Below are 20,548 nucleotides of genomic sequence, written 5' to 3'. Positions count from 1 at the left end.
CCAACAAGATAAACTAATTTTACATGGTATGTGATACTTTATATGTATACCCAAGTTTGATTTGTCCTTGCCATTCCCAGGGCACAGACCATAGAAGTCTGCCAAGCACTGTTCTTGTACTAAAAGTTCTAAAGCTAATGTCGAAGCCCCTTAAAATTTACACTCCAGCCCATCCCTATCTATTCAGTCAGGATCAGGTCGTAGACCATAGAAGTTTGCCCAACACCAGTTTTGCTTCCCAATTACCAACGGCTCATTAACTAATTAGTTTGCATGCAGATCTGGGATTCGCGCCCAAATTTGAGTGACCTATATGAATCCAGAGGGCAGTCTTTAATTGAGCCCCTTCTCTTGTCCATCAGAGCCTCTGGAAAGTCTCACTCTTTGGGTTGATAAATCTCACTATTTGGCATCAATGGAACTTCTGAATCTGAACAACGGTTTCACTCACAGAATGGGGCAGAAGCAGAACTGGCCCAGCCTGGAGATTTAGGCGTTCCTCAAATGAAATCTGACCAGAGGCCCTGCACAAACTGACCTCAGCACCAGATAATAGTAATACTTATTTTCATATGCAATCATTTTTATTGCAAAATTCACAGACCAGTACATACAGGCAAATTGAAACATAAATAACCTATGCTCTAAATATATCTCCCAATTCCCCTAGGACCCCATACCTACCCTCCCCCCATTACATGTGAACAAGATTCATATAATATATAACTAGGAAAAAATGCCCGTTTCTGAGCGCAATGAAACGGGGGCTAGCAAGGGGCCCCCTCCCTCCCTCCGTCCCTCCGAGCTACTTGCCTTGTTGGGGGTTGGCGTTCGCCTCGCGTTTTGGCCCTCCGAGTGTTATAGCTCCGCCCTCGACATCATGATGTTTTGACGCGAGGGCGGTGCAGACCCTCCCTCCGTCCCATTTGCATTGTTCGGGGTTCGCGTTCGCCTCGCGTTTCGGCCCTCCGAGTGTTATAGCTCCGCCCTCGACGTCATGACGTTTTGACGCGAGGGCGGTGCAGACACTCCAGGGCACACCGGATATCTCGGGCGCCTCAACTTCCGTGGAGGCTTCAGAACGTTGGGGTTGCCTTTTATATAGAGAGATGATATGGAATCATTACTCTGATAACCAAAATACTGTGCTGAAAAAATCCTAGTAATACTTAGTTTTATAGTGCTACCCTATGCCTGGAATTAACTTCCTGAGCCCTTACGCCAAGCCCCCTCCCTGCCCATCTTCAAATCCTTACTCAAAGCCCACCTCTTCAATGTCGCCTTCGGCACCTAACCTTTATACCTATTCAGGAAATCTAGACTGCCCCAATTTGACATTTCGTCCTTTAGATTGTAAGCTCCTTTGAGCAGGGACTGTCCTTCTATGTTAAACTGTACAGCGCTGCGTAACCCTAGTAGCGCTTTAGAAATGTTAAGTAGTAGTACTGTATGTAGGGAAACTGCATAGTGAAATAATAATATGTCCCTACCCCAAAGTGCTTACAATCTAATCTCCCTGTTTACTGAGCTGCCATGTGGCAACGCCAACGCAGCCCATTCAAAGTGAATGGGTGTATCAGCATTAGCGCGCAGCTTAGTCAACAGGGGGATGAGATATCCTAAACATTTTCCCCACAGCCATAAAATAAGAGAAAGCCTTTAGGGAACAGAGCTCACAGCTAAGAGATGTGGTGACATCGTTTAGAACCTGAAGCCCAAATGCTCCGGAAAACCCAAACGTTTTTGTCCCACATCCCTGTGACCTGGTAGTGGGCTGTCAAATGCTCACAAGTCGAAACCACAATGTTACACTACAGAAAGGATGAGAGACCTAAAGTACATTTTGTCTGGTAATTCGTCATAGCCTGACATAGCTATGCTCAAAATCAGAGTTTTAACCAGGGCTGAAATATATTGCCATCAACAAATCCCACTAAAACGGAAAGCTGGGAGAAATAGTTTAATTTGGGGGAGGACAATGGATGATTTAAGGGCGAGTGTGTATGTCGAACTTTCCACAGCATCTCTGGGGCCTCAGCAGTAGAGGCCAGTAGAATTTTGGGTTCGGTTTCAGCCAAAAATGCCAGTGCATTTTCAGCTAAAACCAAAACTATTCAGTGCAGCCCAGGACCCCTATTCCCTCTCCCTAATACAAGCAGCCCCCTTCCAGACCCACATGTAGGCCTCTCCCCCCCCCCCCCCCCCCCCCCCCCCCCCCTCTCACGGAGCCCAGGATATCTTTGGTGGTCTACAGGCTATCCCTAGTTGCTCCTTCCCATGTTGGCTCTGATGTCAAAATAGATAACCTTCCGCAGCAGTTTTGATTTTAGCCAAAACCAAGTGGCAAATGTCAGCCACAGATTCAGTTTTGGTTGCCCTGTACTCTCAGTAAGTGTAACCTGAATGCCTGTTGGCCCAAACTGGAGGTTAGAAAACAGATGACAACTCCCAGACAAAGCAGCTAAATTTCCTGAAATCTCTTTTCCCAAGAACTTCAGCAGCTTTTCGGGCAGGTACTGTCAGCTGCCTTTTAAGCTTGCAGCATAATAAAGTCATAGGATATGTACCGTAAACAGAGATGTGCAGAAAAGAAAGTCTGATGAACCCAGCACTTAAACCTTTGACAAAGTCCCAAGTATTTCACACAACTTAGACATTGGAGAAACACTCAACCATTTCATCAAGCAGATTACAGAAATACGGAACCATCAAGGTCCTGACTATTGCACAACATCAACAGTACGTCCACAGAAGAAAGCTGTATTTTTAACATCTCCATTAGAATTAAATCCACAAGCAGAATGTACAGGATTCCATGAAACCTGCAATCTCATTTAGGCACCCTCTAGTGGTAAGAAAATGGAACTGATAATAAAATGAATATGGATTATGTTGAATAGCTAGAAGAGGGTCCTTGTCCTTCCTCCACCCAAATGGTAGCGCTCCTGCCTTTAAAACACAAGGCCAATGCATCTAATCATGAAGCTGATTTAATACAGTGGTGGAAATAAATATTTGATCCCTTGCTGATTTTGTAAGTTTGCCCACTGACAAAGACATGAGCAGCCCATAATTGAAGGGTAGGTTATTGGTAACAGTGAGAGATAGCACATCACAAATTAAATCCGGAAAATCACATTGTGGAAAGTATATGAATTTATTTGCATTCTGCAGAGGGAAATAAGTATTTAATCCCTCTGGCAAACAAGACCTAATACTTGGTGGCAAAACCCTTGTTGGCAAGCACAGCGGTCAGACGTCTTCTGTAGTTGATGATGAGGTTTGCACACATGTCAGGAGGAATTTTGGTCCACTCCTCTTTGCAGATCATCTCTAAATCATTAAGAGTTCTGGGCTGTCGCTTGGCAACTCGCAGCTTCAGCTCCCTCCATAAGTTTTCAATGGGATTAAGGTCTGGTGACTGGCTAGGCCACTCCATGACCCTAATGTGCTTCTTCCTGAGCCACTCCTTTGTTGCCTTGGCTGTATGTTTTGGGTCATTGTCGTGCTGGAAGACCCAGCCACGACCCATTTTTAAGGCCCTGGCGGAGGGAAGGAGGTTGTCACTCAGAATTGTACGGTACATGGCCCCATCCATTCTCCCATTGATGCGGTGAAGTAGTCCTGTGCCCTTAGCAGAGAAACACCCCCAAAACATAACATTTCCACCTCCATGCTTGACAGTGGGGACGGTGTTCTTTGGGTCATAGGCAGCATTTCTCTTCCTCCAAACACGGCGAGTTGAGTTCATGCCAAAGAGCTCAATTTTTGTCTCATCTGACCACAGCACCTTCTCCCAATCACTCTCGGCATCATCCAGGTGTTCACTGGCAAACTTCAGACGGGCCGTCACATGTGCCTTCCGGAGCAGGGGGACCTTGCGGGCACTGCAGGATTGCAATCCATTATGTCGTAATGTGTTACCAATGGTTTTCGTGGTGACAGTGGTCCCAGCTGCCTTGAGATCATTGACAAGTTCCCCCCTTGTAGTTGTAGGCTGATTTCTAACCTTCCTCATGATCAAGGATACCCCACGAGGTGAGATTTTGCGTGGAGCCCCAGATCTTTGTCGATTGACAGTCATTTTGTACTTCTTCCATTTTCTTACTATGGCACCAACAGTTGTCTCCTTCTCGCCCAGCGTCTTACTGATGGTTTCGTAGCCCATTCCAGCCTTGTGCAGGTGTATGATCTTGTCCCTGACATCCTTAGACAGCTCCTTGCTCTTGGCCATTTTGTAGAGGTTAGAGTCTGACTGATTCACTGAGTCTGTGGACAGGTGTCTTTCATACAGATGACCATTGCCGACAGCTGTCTGTCATGCAGGTAACGAGTTGATTTGGAGCATCTACCTGGTCTGTAGGGGCCAGATCTCTTACTGGTTGGTGGGGGATCAAATACTTATTTCCCTCTGCAGAATGCAAATAAATTCATATACTTTCCACAATGTGATTTTCCGGATTTAATTTGTGATGTGCTATCTCTCACTGTTACCAATAACCTACCCTTCAATTATGGGCTGCTCATGTCTTTGTCAGTGGGCAAACTTACAAAATCAGCAAGGGATCAAATACTTATTTCCACCACTGTATATTGTTTTAGTGTACATGTGCATTTTGTATTAATATTGCAACCACTTCTATGCATTTTTACTATAAACTGCATATCAGGAATAGATAAAATATGTAAAAGAAAAAAATAATAAAGAGCTTCCGTCCTTGGCCACTAGGAGGCACACCAAAAGATGTGAAGGTTGTTCTGGACTTAGCTGAGGCATTTGCAAATTATGGCCAGACACCAGGAGTTAGTGCAACCCTTCCCCCCCAATCCTCACCACCAGGGGCATAGCTACATGGGGCCACGGGGGCCTGGGCCCCCGTAGATTTGGCCCTGGACCCCCCTGCTGATGACCCTCTTGACCCCTCTCCCGCTGTCAACCCGCCGTCGCCATCTGCTACCTTTGCTGACGGGGGACCCCAACCCCCGTCAGCCGAGGTCCTCTTCTTCCTTCGTTCCGTTTCTGAGTCTGACGTCCTGCACATACAACTCAGAAACAGAATGAAGGAAGAAGAGGACCTCGGCTGGCGGGGGTTGGGGTCCCCCGCCAGCAAAGGTAGGTGACAACGGGTTGGCGGCGGGAGTCGAGAGGGTCGGTGGCGGGGGTCAAAGTTGGTGGTGGTGGTGGTGGTGGCGGCGGGGGGGGGGGGGGGTCGGCAATGGCGGGGGGGGGGGCTAAATGTGCTCAGGCTCTAGACCCCCCTCCCGCCGAAGTCTGGCTATGCCCCTGCTCACCACCACTTCCAAATGTCCTTATTTCTCCCAAAGCACAGGAGTCACTGATGTCTCTTGCTAAACCGTAGCACATGGAGCCAGCACACAAGGAACAGGGTGTAAAAAAGGTTTGGATATTTTCCTAAAAGAAAAGTCCATAAGCCATTATAATGGACTTGGGGAAAATCCACTGCTTATATTTCTAGGATAAGCAGCATAAAATCTGTTTTACAGTTCTGGGATCTTGTGACCTGGGGACTATTGGAAACAGGATACTGGGCTTGATGGACCTTCAGTCTGTCCCGGTATGGCAAAGCTTATGTTCTTAGGTTATGTTATGAAAGATGACTTCAGGTCCAAGCAACAAGGCCGATCAACACTAGATTAATATACCACACCTGTATATGGCAGACATGCAAAAGAACCTCAAGCACATACCCCACAGAAACAGAACCTCTTAAATCACAGCTACACCCACTGAAGTGCACACCTACTTAGCAAACCAGACACCTGTGAGCTGCATTTTATAGCTACCTGTTAGCCACAAAGGGGCTGAATTAGCATCACACTTAAGAATGGTGGCCGGGGTTAATGCCTTAACAATGGCCGCTTTTGCTGGTTAGTTTCAAATTTGGATCAGCTCAGTCCCCTTGGTGCGTCTCCACTACTAAGTGTCCCATCTCTGCACAAACGTTTTGGTAAATCTGTGTGTGTGTGTGGTACCTATCGCTGGCTCACTCCTTAGGCTGCGGTCCTGTCCCTCACCTTTCAAGTCAATATTTCAGCTATTGTGCGTGTATGATCTCATTTGTTACTGGTTTCGTGTACGAGATGTACATTTTTCCTTGTGTGCACTCATATAGTGTTTAAGTTATTACTGTCTAATTATAATGGCTGGAAGCCTGCGTATTTTATGTAGATGTTTCTCTGTGTGCGTGTGTGCAAGAACTGTCACGGAGGTGCTGAGTATATGTACAGCCTGTCCTTAGCGGAACATTTTACAAAGATGTACTTATTAAAATGTGGTTACGTGACTGATTTAACAAACTCTAGGTGAGGTACAAAATACCAACCATAAGTGGAGGAGTAGTCTAATGGTTAGTGCAGTGGGCTTTGATCCTGGTAACCTGGGTTTGATTCCCACTGCAGCCCCTTGTCACTTAACCCTCCATTGCCCCAGGTACAAAATCTTAGATTGTGAGCCCCCCTAGGGACAGAGAAAATACCTGTATATAATGTGTACAGCGCTGCATACGTCTAGTAGCGCTATAGAAATGATTAGTAGTAGTACAAGTCACATTACTGTGCTTACCCTTAGCAAACAAAATCATAACTACCATCCCATCACATCCAAACCCAATATAATCATCCTTAATATAGCAGTTATAATTCGAGTATTAAAAAAAGCAAGCTTTTGCCAGCTTCTGAAACCTCAGATAATTTACTCTCCAGCCAGAAATGTAATGTCGTTGCATTCCACAATTTTGGACCAGAGTAGGCATTTGCCAACTGACTAGTTTGCTATAATTCTATCTGAGACAGGATATTCAACTAAGAAAGTTGAGCTGATCAAAAGATAAAAATATCAGATGGTGAGGCAGGGGGAAGAGGAGAGTACAGAAGCATAATGCAAGGGCTTAAAAAGCAAACACAAAGTCTTAAATTGAATTTGGTTTTCTACCATCAGCCAGTGGGCACAGGACTTCTCAGACCGCCTCCAGGTTGTGTTTCCAATCTGTGCCACTGAAAGTTGAAGTGGCCTCGCGAGACTTCAACTCTCGGCGGCCATTTTGAATCGGCGCCCAGATCTCCAACAGGAAAGATGCATGCAGGACAGCGCTCTGGGAAGGAAAGAGGGGGCTCTTTCCTGCCCCAAAGAGGTCACTAGACCACCAGGGCAGTAGTAAGGTAAGGGGAGGGGGGTGATGAGGTATGTGACAGGGGGGAGGAGAAAATGTGACAGGGGGCAGAGCGAGGGTGTGAAAGGGGCGGGGCGGGGTGTGTGGTGGGGCGGGACGTCCTCCTTTTTGGAGGACAAAATATGGTAACCCTAACCTTAACCCCACTTCCACTTTTCTTCCATTTAGCTATGGGATGATAATTGCATCCCCTTGGCTCCGATTTTGACTGGGGAGAAAATCTTACAAATCACACTTCTGAATTCCATTGTTTTCCAAAAAGCAGATATGAGAAGGATTTCTGAATGAGACTGAGCATCTTTCCTCCAGCTTCTCACACCAGGCTAAACTACCTAAACAATGCTAATTCTATGTCTTCAGAAGCTGGTCTGCAGAGAGCACTCACAGGACAAAGGGACCTGGGACTCTGTCACACAGATGTAGAGTGCAGTGGCTGGGGGGGGGGGGGGGGAGAGGTTCTGGCTTCTGTGGAGCATTTTGGATCCTGTGGGCATATGTCAGCTCCAGGAATTAGCTAGGTCAGTGTTTCCCACGCCTGATCCTGGAGGCACCCCAGCCAGTCAGGTTTTCAAGATATCTACAATGAATATTCATGAGAGAGATTTCCTGCAGTGGAGGCCATGCATGCAAATCTCTCTCATGAATATTCAATGTGGATATCCTGAAAAACACCTGACTGGCTGGGGTGCCTCCAGGACTAGACTTAGGAACCATTTAGCTAAGCATTCCTAGCTCAGGCTGCCATTATTCTCAGCACCAGTGGGATTGATTGATTGATTGATTTTGCCTGGTCATGCCAAGTTGCCAACCTGGAACCTTTTGCAGCTTGTTTCCTTTCCTGTCACCATTTCAGTTGAAGTAGAAGTTGGCACTCCCTGTTGGTCCTGACAGTATAAAAAAAAAAAAAGATGACCACTGTCAACTGCAGTAGGAGACCAGACCATATTTAAAGACTCTGGATTATCTACTCAGTCAAGACATGTCAGCATTAAAGCCATAGTCATATTTATTCAGGTTAAGTAAACTGACATAATCAGAAGTCCCCTCAACTATTTTCAACATTTCCAGTAAGACTTCAGCACAAATGGCCAGGAAATCCTTAGTTCCTCCCCCTCCCCTCCATATTTTAATGCACTGACTGCATTATTGTGCAATGAATTTTATACGTCCTAAAATAAATGGCACTAAAGATGTCAACAAACTTTGTTACGCTGCCAAGCACAAAGTATCCCATAAGCTCGTTCATTATTACATGAACTACCAGTGTAGACTGTTGCACACAGGAGTGAGTTTTGATGCTGAAGAGGCATTTGCTCTACATGAACCAGAAGTTTTACAAAATACAAGAGGATAACAAGCTACTCCCAAGGTATACTTCCAGGTCAAAGGCCAAAATGCTCCTTTATGCACAGCCCCTCTCTGTGTTACTGGTTACCACGCTTCTAAAAAGTCCTTGGACTAAAAACCACAACTCCCCCCCCCCCCCCCCGATGCTCTTTTAAATTTAATAAAAATGCAAATGTTAAATATCTAATGTCCAAACAATGCAGCTGAAATTTCAGTAGGGGCGGTGCACATTATGATGTCATCATGACCAACTGAAGCTGCATTGCCATTGGTTGGTGCCTCGCGATACCTGGCTGTGCATTGTAGGAGTCTGACGCACGGTCAGCTGATGCAGTCTGCCAAATAACAGCCCTGAATTTTTCTGAACTTTCTTACAGGTACCATTAGCTTACAGACACCTCAGAAGTATACGTGAATTTTCTTCCTCCACATAGAGAAAATATTTGAACAATAGGCATGTCCCTATTACACAGTTAAGAAATAAGGACATAAGAATTGCCATACTGGGTCAGATTTAAGGTCCACCTAGCCCAGCATCTTTTCTTTTTCAATAGTGGCCAATCCCGGCGGTCACGAGTACCTGGTAGGACCTCAATAAGTAGAAAGTTACCATGCAACTTACCTCCAGGGACAAGCAGTGACTTTCATACTGTTCATCTAACTATATAAATGAGAGGTGACCGACTCACCCGCAAATGCGCAGTACAGAGCAGCTGTCATCAACGTTTCGCACATGCGTTGGACTCACAGAACTGCTGTCAAGGGGAGAGCAACAGCAGACAAGCACCCCTCGCACACAACCACAGACTCCAGCAAATAGGAAGGGGGAGGAGGGCCTGGAACACGGAAGGGGAGGGAAGGAGGGGGGCGTGCAAATCGGAGCACCAGACTTCAGGGACGGAGGGGAGGAGCCCTGGAAGATAACTCGCTGCGGAGCAGGACACTTAAGGGGACAGCAACATAGCAGACAAGCACACCTCCCACAAAACCGCAGACTCCAGCACGCCGTGAAAGGTAAGTGCAAATGCGACCTCTGCATTCAACATCTACCGGCAGACAAAAACAGAGAACCCACGGCGCTCTTTCCCCCACGTCCAACGCAAATACAAAAGTTTAAAATAATGTTGATGCGTCGCTCTATGATGTGGAGGAGGTCAAAATCACGAACCGCGAGCACAGCACACAAATCACGCACAGAGAATTCCACCACACCCCACACCCCCCTTTACTTCACCAAGCCGCGTTCGCACCTGCTACCAATGGACTGCCAAGGATCAAATTCTATTTATACAAAAAACATAGTATATAAAAGTGTACTGTAGACATCAACTCAAAAATGTTGCTTACGCTCTTTCATTACATTTTTTAAAACAAAAAACTTGCCCGTTTTAAACGGGCTTAACGGCTAGTATATAGCATAATTCACACTTAGGATGACATGTATCAAAGCACTGTATTCATTTCTGCTCCTCCAGGGCTGCAAACAGTTTGAGTTTTCAGGATACCCCTAAAGAACATGCATGATATGATAGATTTCCGCATCATGGGGGCAATTCCATAAACTGGGCACTAACATTTGACAAAGACGCGCAGGTGTTTTCAGTGCACGCTAAAAAATAAGCATGCACTAAATGTTAGAGATGTCCGTGTATTTCCATGGGTGTCTCTAGCATTTAGCACAGGCTAATCATTAGCACGCACTAAAAACACTAGCGCGCCTTTGCAAAAAAGATCCCAAGTGCGTAAATGATTAGAATGCTAGCATATACGCACATATCTGTGAACGTCCAGGCGTAAATGCTGAAAATCCACTTAAGCGCTACTCTGTAAATATCTTACATAGTGCGCATTTTACAGATGGCCGTGGAGCATGGGTGGGACTCATAAATGCGTAACATATAGCAGTGTTTCTCAGACCTGTCCTGGGGGACCACCAGCCAGGCTATCCCTAACGAATATGCATGAGACAGATTTGAATGCCTTTCACCCAGGGCCGCCAAGAGACTGGGCCAGGCCAGGGACAAGGCTGCCCCCGCCCCCCCTCCCCACCCGAGGTAGTCGGGCCCCCCTCCACCCGCTAGTGGGCCCTCTCTCCACCCCCGGGCCCTCTGCACTGACCTTAAGTGCCTCATCTTCGAAAGCGCAGCAAGCAGCGGCAGACTACGTCTGTGTCCCGCCCTCGCGGAAGTTACATCAGGCGAGGGCGGGACACGGAAGGAAGGAGTGGTCTGCTGCTGCTTGCTGCGCTTTTGAAGGCGAGGCGCTTAAATTCAATGCCAGGGAGCGACGGAGGGCGGCGGCGCCAGAATTTTGTCCCTCCTGTCCCCCACTCTCGGCGGCCCTGCTTTCACCTCCATTATATGTAAATCTCTCTCATGCATATTCATTAGGGATCTCCTGAAAATCTAACTGGCTGGTGGTCCCTCAGGACAGGTCTTATAGAATACTGTAAGTTATATGCGTATCTCCAGCATTTACACCGGTTTTATGGCTGGCATACATGCTCACATCTAAATTATAGGTGCATATCTAACCTGTTAAGCTAGTCAGGGGCGGCCTGACCGTTAGGCCACCTGAGGGAGGGACCTCAGGCAGCACTCTTCAGGACCGGCATCTCGGGGAGCGGCTTCGCAGCTTTTTACCTCATCGTGATGTTCCAAACACGGCAGCGGCAGTGATTCCCATATGCTGCCCTGTCGCTGCTGGCACTTGCCTCTTCCCTTTACTGCGGCGCCTCACTGAAGTTACTTCCTGTGTCATCAGAGGCTCAGGCAACCACAGTAAAGGGAAGAGGCGGGTGCCAGCGGCAGCATATGGGAATCGCTGCCGGGCTTGTAACCTCACTGTGACGAGGTAAGATACCCTGGGGGCGGCATGTTAGCTCCGCCTCAGGCAGCGTCTTGCCTTGGGCCAGCCCTGAAGCTAGTATTCTAGAAAGGAAAGTAGGAGCCTGATTTATAGAATAGACCCTACATAAGAACCCTTTAAGGGCCTGAATATAAGCGTTCTCTTAATATAATTGCCCTCAATGTGCATGCAAATCTCTCTCATGCATAACTCCACCTGTTTGCAACCCTCAAGGACTGTCAGTGAATTCTATTGTTCTGGAGAACGCTGTCCCCCATTCTGAACTAGATTCTGTAAATCAGCACCAAAAAAATCTAAGCGCTCAGCATTATTCTATAAGGGATCCAACGCCCTTTACAGAATAGCGTCTGTGCAGAACAGGCGCCTAACTTAAAATGCCAGCAATTACGTCTGCTGAAAGCAGGCACCTAACTTTGGCGTCAATTGGGTCTATTCTGCAACAATGCATGAAAATTCTGGGAATGCTCCCTGGAACACCCCCGAAATGACCCCATGCATGCCCCCCCCTTGAATTCACGTGCTATAGGATTTCCGCACGCATCGTTATAGAATACGATGCGTGAGTAAATCACAATTTAGGCCAAATAACGCCAATCATTGGTTCTTAGCTGCCCACTGATGCTGATTGGCTAATGAATCAATTAATTTGTGTATGCAAATTTAGTCACCAAACACAGAATCCAGGGATCCCTGTCTATGAAAAGAATGCTTAGGATACATTAACTAAACACACAGTTCACAACTAGGCTAAATAGCAAACATACTGCCAGAAAACATTTATTAAAAGTGCTCTGTGATCATACACAACCAGGGAAAGCACTTTTGCAACAAATATTACCTGCAGATGGGGCAACAGTGCTTAAATCCACGGTCTGTGAGGGATACAGCCCGTGTAGGCTGATGCTTTATAACACAGGAGAGCAAGGCGATAAGGCCATGGCATTCTCTTTGGTTTATTTTTGCAACCTTTGGTCAGGACATCTTTGCAGCACCAAAGTGTCACAAACACACTTCTACCGTGGCATCAGGTCAGGAAGTGCCCTTACCAGGAGCAAACTGACCTCTTAGCTATTCATATTGCTGCTTCCCAAGCCCACTTGAATCTACAGTCATGCAGAAAAGGTGTTTCTTCGACAATGAACGAGGTTCTCCCAACAACCTGACCCCAATGCCCGCAGCAAGACCACGAAAGCTTAAACCTGAAGTTTGCATTTTCACAGTATTCCTCAAGACACGAATGAAAAGCCAACTGCCAGGAAGAGGGGAACCGGGGAAACCAAGTTGCCTTCGATTTTGCCCCTACTGTTTCCCCTCACCTAAGAAACCGGCTTATTTCCACGGATAGCTGGATCTGATCTGGAGCAGTTTTTGCACTGGAGGGACAAACGAAGAGGCACAGATGCATCTGCTCCTTTGTCTTTGGAAGACCAGCAAGGGAAGTTTGGTATGAAGAGGCAGATCGCAGGGACGAATTAGAGACAGAAAACGTACATCTGCTCAAAGCCCTGAGCTCTGCAGCAACACTGGGCCGAACCGAAAGTGACCCATCAAAAGGGCAAAAAGCCCTCGACCTTTCAGCCAGATGTTTAAGAAACAGGTAAAAGCATTACTCACCAGCTGCAAAGAGCAGAAACCGACCAGGGTGCATCTACCGTTACACTTCCCCATGGCGGCCCGGATTCTCTCCTCCGTGCTTTACCCCGCCGGGGTGCAACCTGACTCCGATCCGCCGGATCCTCTCCTCCGTGCTTTGTTCCGCTGGGATGCAATCCAGCTCCGATCCGGAATACAGCCCAGTTCCCAGCTCCTGCCCGGAATCCTCTCTTCCGTGCTTTGCCCCAGTTCCGATCCTCTGTCCTGAATCCTCTCCTCCGTGCTTTGCCCCCCCCCCCCCCTTCCAGGATCCAGTCCGACTCCGCTTCTCTGCCTTGATCCTCTCTCCTGAGGTTTTCCAGAGGCGCAGCCTTGTTACAATCTCCTGCTCCTGTTGGGGGGTGGGTTACCCCCCTCCCTCACCCGGGCTGTCAGAGCCCCGGCACTGGCCGCATGGTGCCGGCTGAGCAGGGCAGAGGGAGCGGCATGTCTCCGGGTCTCAGAGCCGCGGGCAGCGTGGAGCGCACGCTGCAGCCATGGCCGGCCGCGGGGAGAGGAGAGGAGGGGGCGCGCGAGCTCGGCTCCTCCCCTCCACACGCCCCCCCCCTCTCTCCCCGGGAGACAGGATGAGCAGAGAGCGCAGCCCCACCACCGGCACCTGTTGCCCAAGCCGGATGGGGGGCTTGGAGAGGAGTCCCACCACCAGCTCTACACCCGACGCTGGGAAACACCGTGCCACCCCCCCCCCCCCCCTCATCCGAGGGAGCCTCCTCCACAGAATCATTTTTGGCGTAACTCTGCCTCCCCTCCTCCGAAAGCCTCAGGAACGGTCGGTGCCTCACCCCAAGTTAAGGACTTTGTCACCCTCACGCCCCCCTAACCTTGAGAGCCTCCAAGAAAATTATCCGCCCCTCCCCCATCTCTGGGAGCCTTGGGGGGGGGGGGGACGGACACGGACCTCAGCCCCCTTTCCCCAGCCTTCATCTTCGGGGGTCTTTTGGGGGAGAGGCATTTTCCCTACAGCTCCCACTATCCCTAATTTCTTTCCACCCCCGGGGAGGGGGGGCACTTCCCTCACATACGCTGGATCTTTGGGGGGGGGGGGAGATATTTCCTCTGCTGATTTGTATTGTGTAAAGCTCCCTAGCCACCTCTTCATCCTAGCTGCCCCCCCCCCCCCCTTTTATCCTTTCTAAGGCAGAGAATATCCGACTCAGGTGAGTCCTGGGTTAGCAGCTGAGCTTTGCCACATGAGAACCAGGGACTAATTCTTCTTCTCGGGGGGGGGGGGGGGGGGGGCAGGGCAGAGTCTCCTGACTAAGGGGAGCACTTTCGGGCACTAACCCCCCCCCCCCATCCCCTCAAAAGAACTTCAGAGGCCAGAAATTCTTCTTAAAAGCTGAATTTCACATCCTGTCAAATGTCATTTTACTGTCATTAAACAGCAACAACAACAAAATCAGAGAATCTCTCTTATGGGGAAGCAGCAGAATTTGTCTCTTCTTTGCAGCTAAAATTTAACTTTTTGCCTTTTGAAGTTCACACAATATAATAGCAACTTGGGCGGGGGGGGGGGGGGGGGAGAGGTGTATTTGTTTAATCAAACGTAACCATCCAGTTCTAGGCTTAAGGCGTTGATCATTTTTTTATTATGATTATTTCTAAAGTAAAGGAGGCATCTCTAAGCCCCTTTTTAGTTCAATTTCAAGAAGCCCTTTTCAGGTAATGCAATCATTTAAATAGGAAAGACGTAGAAGTAAGGGGGGGAAAAAAGACATGTCGAAAATACAGTACAGCTGAGAACAAAACCTCTGCTTTTCCTATAGAAAGCCTTTTTGAAAAGAGATGGAAAGCTAATTGTGTTCTGAAAGAACGGAGTTAGGCGCTTTGTACGTTTTTCTGCAGGGAAATCTCTGGTTTCATGAGCAACTGAAGTGTTGCCTAGACAATGAAATCGAAAGGAAGGAAAAGCCGGTCCCAAGGCCATCAAAATCCCTTCAGTGTTGTGTCCAGACTCGGATTCCTGTCTTCATTCGAATCTGCACTTTTAATGCAGGGCTTGAAGGGAAGAGGGTGGTTATAAAGCTCCTTCCTGGAGGGGATCTGAAACCGATTTGCCCTGTTTTGCAAGTCAGTTTTTAAAAGTCGATCTGATTATTATTTTTTTTAAAGATAAGTACATAAGTATTGCCATACTGGGACAGACCAAAGGTCCATCAAGCCCAGCACCCTGTTTCCAACAGTGGCCAATCCAGGTCACAAATACCTGGCAAGATCCCAAAAAGTACAAAACATTTTATTCTGCTTATCCCAGAAATAAGCAGTGGAGTTTCCCCATTTTAATAATGGTCTATGGACTTTTCCTTTAGGAAGCCATCCAAAACTTTTTAAAACCCTGCTAAGCTAACTGCCTTTATCACATTCTCTGACAACAAATTCCAGAGTTTGATGCTATAGTGGAATTCAGGAAGGTCTGGGGTCAAGGCCAGTGTTAGGGGTGGCAACCAGGGCAATTGCCCTGGGCCCCCATATCACAGGAGCCCCAAGACTACCGCAAGCAGAAGGAAATGGTGCCTAAAGGGACGTGCGGGAGGGGGCTTTGGGGCCCCTTCAGTTTCTGCCCTGGGCCACTGTAAATCTAACACCACCCCACCTGGGGTCAGCACCAGTGGCGTAGGAAGGGGGGGCAGGAGGGGCGGTCCGCCCCGGGTGCACGCGCTCGGGGAGGTGCCGGCCTCGCTGGTTCCATGCTCTCTCTGCCCTGGAACAGGTTACTTCCTGTTCCGGGGCAGAGAGAGCAGGGAACCAGCGGGGCCGACGCAGCTCCGAGTGACGTGCACTCGGGGCGGATCAGCCCTCCTGCAGGTAAGAATGCGGTCTGGGGGGGTGCGCTGCAGAGGGGGGGTCGCGCCATGCTGCACCCAGGGGGGTGCACAGCGGCAACCCGCCCTGGGTGCCATTAGCCCTCGCTACGGCACTGGTCAGCACAAATGATTCCTACCTGCAAAGAAGTGAGGAAAAGACCAGAGTCCAAGAGAGTTCATGGCTTTGCACTATACTACATGGTGTCTGGAACAAACGGGACGCCTAACATTTTTCCAAATAAGCCGAAAACAAATGTAGTATTACTTAAAAAAAAATATTAGTATTGTTGACAGGTGTTACTGCAAGATGCTGTGAAAACTGGATGATCCCTGTTTTCACAATGACATCATTCAGGAAGTGACCATTAAGATCTGTTTTAGCAAAATGGCCTTTAGTGCAGAAGATAAAGTTGAGATTTAAATGTTTGCAAAATAAAAAGTATATCAGCAAATGATGCAAAACATTTGCTAATATATATAGTGGAATTAGAAAAGGTACAGAGAAGGGCGACAAAGGTGATAAATGGGATGGGACGACTGCCCTATGAGGAAAGGCTGAAGCGCCTAGGGCTCGTCAGCATGGCTTTGTAAGTATAAGTCGTTGATGAGGCCCCACCTGGAGTATTGTGTTCAGTTTTGGAGGCCGTATCTTGCTAAGGATGTAAAAAGAATCGAAGCAGTGCAAAGAAAAGCTACGAGAATGGTATGGGATTTGCGTTACAAGACGTATGAGGAGAGACTTGCTGACCTGAACATGTATACCCTGGAGGAAAGGAGACACGGGTGATTATGATACAGACGTTCCAATATTTGAAAGGTATTAATCCGCAAACGAACCTTTTCCGGAGATACGAAGGCGGTAGAACGAGAGGACATGAAATGAGATTGAAGGGGGGCAGACTCAAGAAAAATGTTAGGAAGTATTTTTTCACGGAGAGAGTAGTGGATGCTTGGAATGCCCTCCCGTGGGAGGTGGTGGAAATGAAAACAGTAACGGAATTCAAACATGCGTGGGATAAGCATAAAGGAATCCTGTGCAGAAGGAATGGATCCTCAGGAGCTTAGTCAAGATCGGGAGGCGGGGCTGGTGGTTGGGAGGTGGGGATAGTGCTGGGCAGACTTGTACGGTCTGTGCCAGAGCCGGTGGTTGGAAGCGGGACTGGTGGTTGGGAGGCGGGGATAGTGCTGGGCAGACTTGTACGGTCTGTGCCAGAGCCGGTGGTTGGGAGGCGAGGATAGAGCTGGGCAGACTTATACGGTCTGTGCCAGAGCCAGTGGTGGGAAGCGGGACTGGTGGTTGGGAGGCGGGGATAGTGCTGGGCAGACTTGTACGGTCTGTGCCAGAGGCGGTGGTTGGGAGGCGGGGCTGATGGTTGGGAAGCGGGGATAGTGCTGGGCAGACTTATATGGTCTGTGCCCTGAAGAACACAGGTACAAATCAAGGTAGGGTATACACAAAAAGTAGCACATATGAGTTATCTTGTTGGGCAGACTGGATGGACCGTGCAGGTCTTTTTCTGCCGTCATCTACTATGTTACTATGTAAACAGGGGAGGTAAATGTTTTAAAACAGTTGGAAAGTATGAAACTTTGTAAGGGGTTTTGTTTTTTCCAAACATTATATAGATAAGGACCCTAAACCTGTCTATCATAATCTATATATTTAGTATGAATAGAGTAGATTTCTGTTTATCCAGGTCTCAAAGAAGTTTTGTGGTCTCTGGAAAACTCTAAAATACATAATCGTGACATAAAAAAAAAAAACTTCTTTCTGTAATAGTCTGCTCTGGTTGCTGTGTTCCTGAAGTTGAATGCCCAGAAATAAAAGTCAATAAACAAAAAAAACAAAAAAAGTTTAAGAAAGGAACCTCTTTCTGCTACTTTATTACTACTCCTCTTCCTCTTCCTCTCGACCTTACACAATCACTGTAATCTATGATTCAGGAACCATCATCCTCTGCCTTGATCTGCCCAATTTGTTTGGACTTGATGAACAGAATGTAGCACTTACAACTGAGTTAAGAAATGTACTCAGTCTCTGTTCTGACTTGGTTTTACAGCCTGCCTCACTGACACAGACTACTCAGTAATTTCTGTGGCTTCTTTTGGATTTGTATTAGGTAAATGAGACTTTTATTAGAGGTTCTAAGATCTAAGATACACAATTATTTATAATCTTACTGCATGGCCATGCCTTTTTTAGGGGCTTTTTACCTGCTGCAGTAAAAAGGGCCCTGGCACGTGGCAAAAACAGCTACCGCAGGGCTCTTTTTACTGCAACTTGGTAAAAGGACCCACTAGTTAGGACCCAGGATCATGCATGCTAAGTGCAAATTCTATATCAGCAACTGCTTGTGCAATTGACACTATAGAATACTAGTGCAAGTGTGCATTTATGTGCCTAACTTTAGACACAAACATTTACGCTAGTTCAATGGCTGCTGTAAATGCTCGCAGCTAACTATAGGCAGTTAGGTGCAGAAATGCTAGAATTCTATAACATGTGCACATAACTTCTAGACACACCCCTTACCAACTGATGCCCCTCCCAGGTCCACACCCCTTTACAGTTGTGTGCTATGGATTTTGTGCATGCATTTTACGGAATCCTAAGAACAGTTATGCACATAATTGCTAATTAGCGTCAATTATTTACTTATTTATTATAATTTATTTACCACCTTTTAAAAAAAAAATCACCCATCGCAGTGGCATAGCGAGGGCGGCTGCCACCCGGGGCGGTTTGCTGCTGCGCACCCCCTCCCAGGTGCAGCATGACACCCCCCCTCGATGCATCAACCCCCCCTCGGCGCATCACCCAAGACCCCCCCCCCCCGAGTGCATTCTTGCCTGCCGTGTGCATGCCGCTGGAGGGGGGGGGGGGGTGTCGGTTCTGCTAGTTCCCTGCTCCCTGTGGCCCCGGAACAGGAAGCCGCATTGAGCCTGCCATGAGTGGGAAAGCGCGGGGTACAAATGTAACAAAAAAAAAAAAAGTAACCTGTTCCAGGGCAGAGGGAGCAGGGAACCAGCGGAGCCGACAACCCCCCCCCCCCCCCCCCCCCAGCGGCATGCACCCAGGGCGGACCGCCCCCAACGCCTCGCCCTTGCTACGCCACTGCACCCATGGCAGTGTAATTAGCACAATTAACACCAATTTAAGCCAATAATTGTTTATGCCAATTAGCAGCTAAGTATTAAATTATGTGTGTCAGGGTAGGCATTCTATAACCGTGTGTGCAATTTTGAACCTTAAGCATAACATTGGGCCCACAAGTTTATAAAATTAGAGGGAAAGAGGACAGTTCTATAAGTGGACCTATATTTATGTACCTATGTGGCCCCCTATAAGCAGATGCCTCATTTCCTTTACAATAAAATACATGCCTTTAATTTAGGCCCAAGGACTTATACCTCACTCCAAACCTCAAGCTACTCACCCAAAAATCAGGAGGAGGACAGGCAGCGTGACAGTTCCCAGCATCCAGCCTCAGTTGCATAGTTTGATTGGCAGCAGGCTCCAAGGATCTGCAGCGAGAAGCTAGGGAGCTCCCGCCTCTACTAACTCCTCTTATTATCAGAAGGAAGGGATCCTCAGGAGCTTAGCGGAGATTGGATGGCAGAGGCGGGGCTGGTGGTTGGGAGGCGGGGCTAGTGCTGGGCAGACTTATATGGTCGGTGCCCTGAAAAAGACAGATACAAATCAAGGTAAGGTATATACAAAAAGTAGCACATATGAGTTAATCTTGTTGGGCAGACTGGATGGACCATGCAGGTCTTTTTCTGCCGTCATCTACTATGTTACTATCAAGCTCATTTTCAAAGCACTTAGCCTCCCAAAGTTCCATAGAAACCTATGGAACTTAGCCTCCCAAAGTGCTTTGAAAATATGCCTCTACGTATACCAGCTGCAGAGCCACAGATGTATCTTTTCTTCATTTTGGGTTAAAACTAAGACTTACCTGCAGCAGACCGTTGACTTTCTAACTGATGGCTCTTCATTTCCTCTCCTTGCCAAAAGTGCAAATGGAAAAGAACAGACCATCCTCATGCTGAAGGTCTAATAATTACATTTATGTATGACACCATCAGTGCACACAGCATGGCACTAGGCTTATTTAGACAGCACCCCTGGTGTACACAGTGCAACACAGAATAATGCCAGGAAATTGTCTTTTTAATGTGGGAACTAAATGTGACATCGCTCTTATTAGCTTAAGATCACCTCACTGTCGCTTCTGTTAAATAGAAACAAGTGTACCAAACCATATGGAAGAAATACCAATCAGACTCCCAGCCTTAGTTCCTGGGGTCTGTCCTTAATCATCAGTGCCCTGGGTCAGAGCAGCACCTGGTCCAGTGGATAAGTCAACCCTGTTTCCAAACTGAATACCCTAAGAAAAGCAAAATGACAAACCCTGCTTGCAGTGGGGTAAAGCTGGTCTGGATCAATCCTATCAGTCAAATCTGAGCCATTTGGCAACCAGAGGGTCAATACTGAAAGAGGGTTCAGCCCACAGACGAGGCTTCTGCCCAGTTAAACCCTCACTGAGCTGGCTGGCCACTGATATTGAACAGCACTTATCTGGGTAGCAGTGGTGTACCAAGGGTAGAGCGGTGGGGGGCAAAACGCCTCGGGTGCATGCTGCAAGACGGTGCAGGGAGCAGCCGCGCAGCTGTCGGCTCCGC

General features: G+C 47.8%; 1 protein-coding gene across 1 annotated transcript in view; it reads right to left on the bottom strand.

Annotated features, from left to right (window-relative positions):
• Window positions 1-13,526, bottom strand: part of NKAIN1 (sodium/potassium transporting ATPase interacting 1) — a 266,975-nt gene extending 253,449 nt beyond the window's left edge. The window contains exon 1 of the mRNA XM_030218625.1: window positions 13,020-13,526. Coding sequence (XP_030074485.1) covers window positions 13,020-13,073 — 54 coding nt within the window. The 5' untranslated portion in view covers window positions 13,074-13,526. The remainder of the gene's footprint in view (window positions 1-13,019) is intronic.
• Window positions 13,527-20,548: the final 7,022 nt, after the last annotated feature.

Source organism: Microcaecilia unicolor, chromosome 11 (assembly GCF_901765095.1).
Source record: "Microcaecilia unicolor chromosome 11, aMicUni1.1, whole genome shotgun sequence".
Taxonomy (NCBI): Eukaryota; Metazoa; Chordata; class Amphibia; order Gymnophiona; family Siphonopidae; genus Microcaecilia; species Microcaecilia unicolor.
Note: the sequence above shows the minus strand (reverse complement) of the source record. Positions and strands in the feature narration are given on the sequence as shown.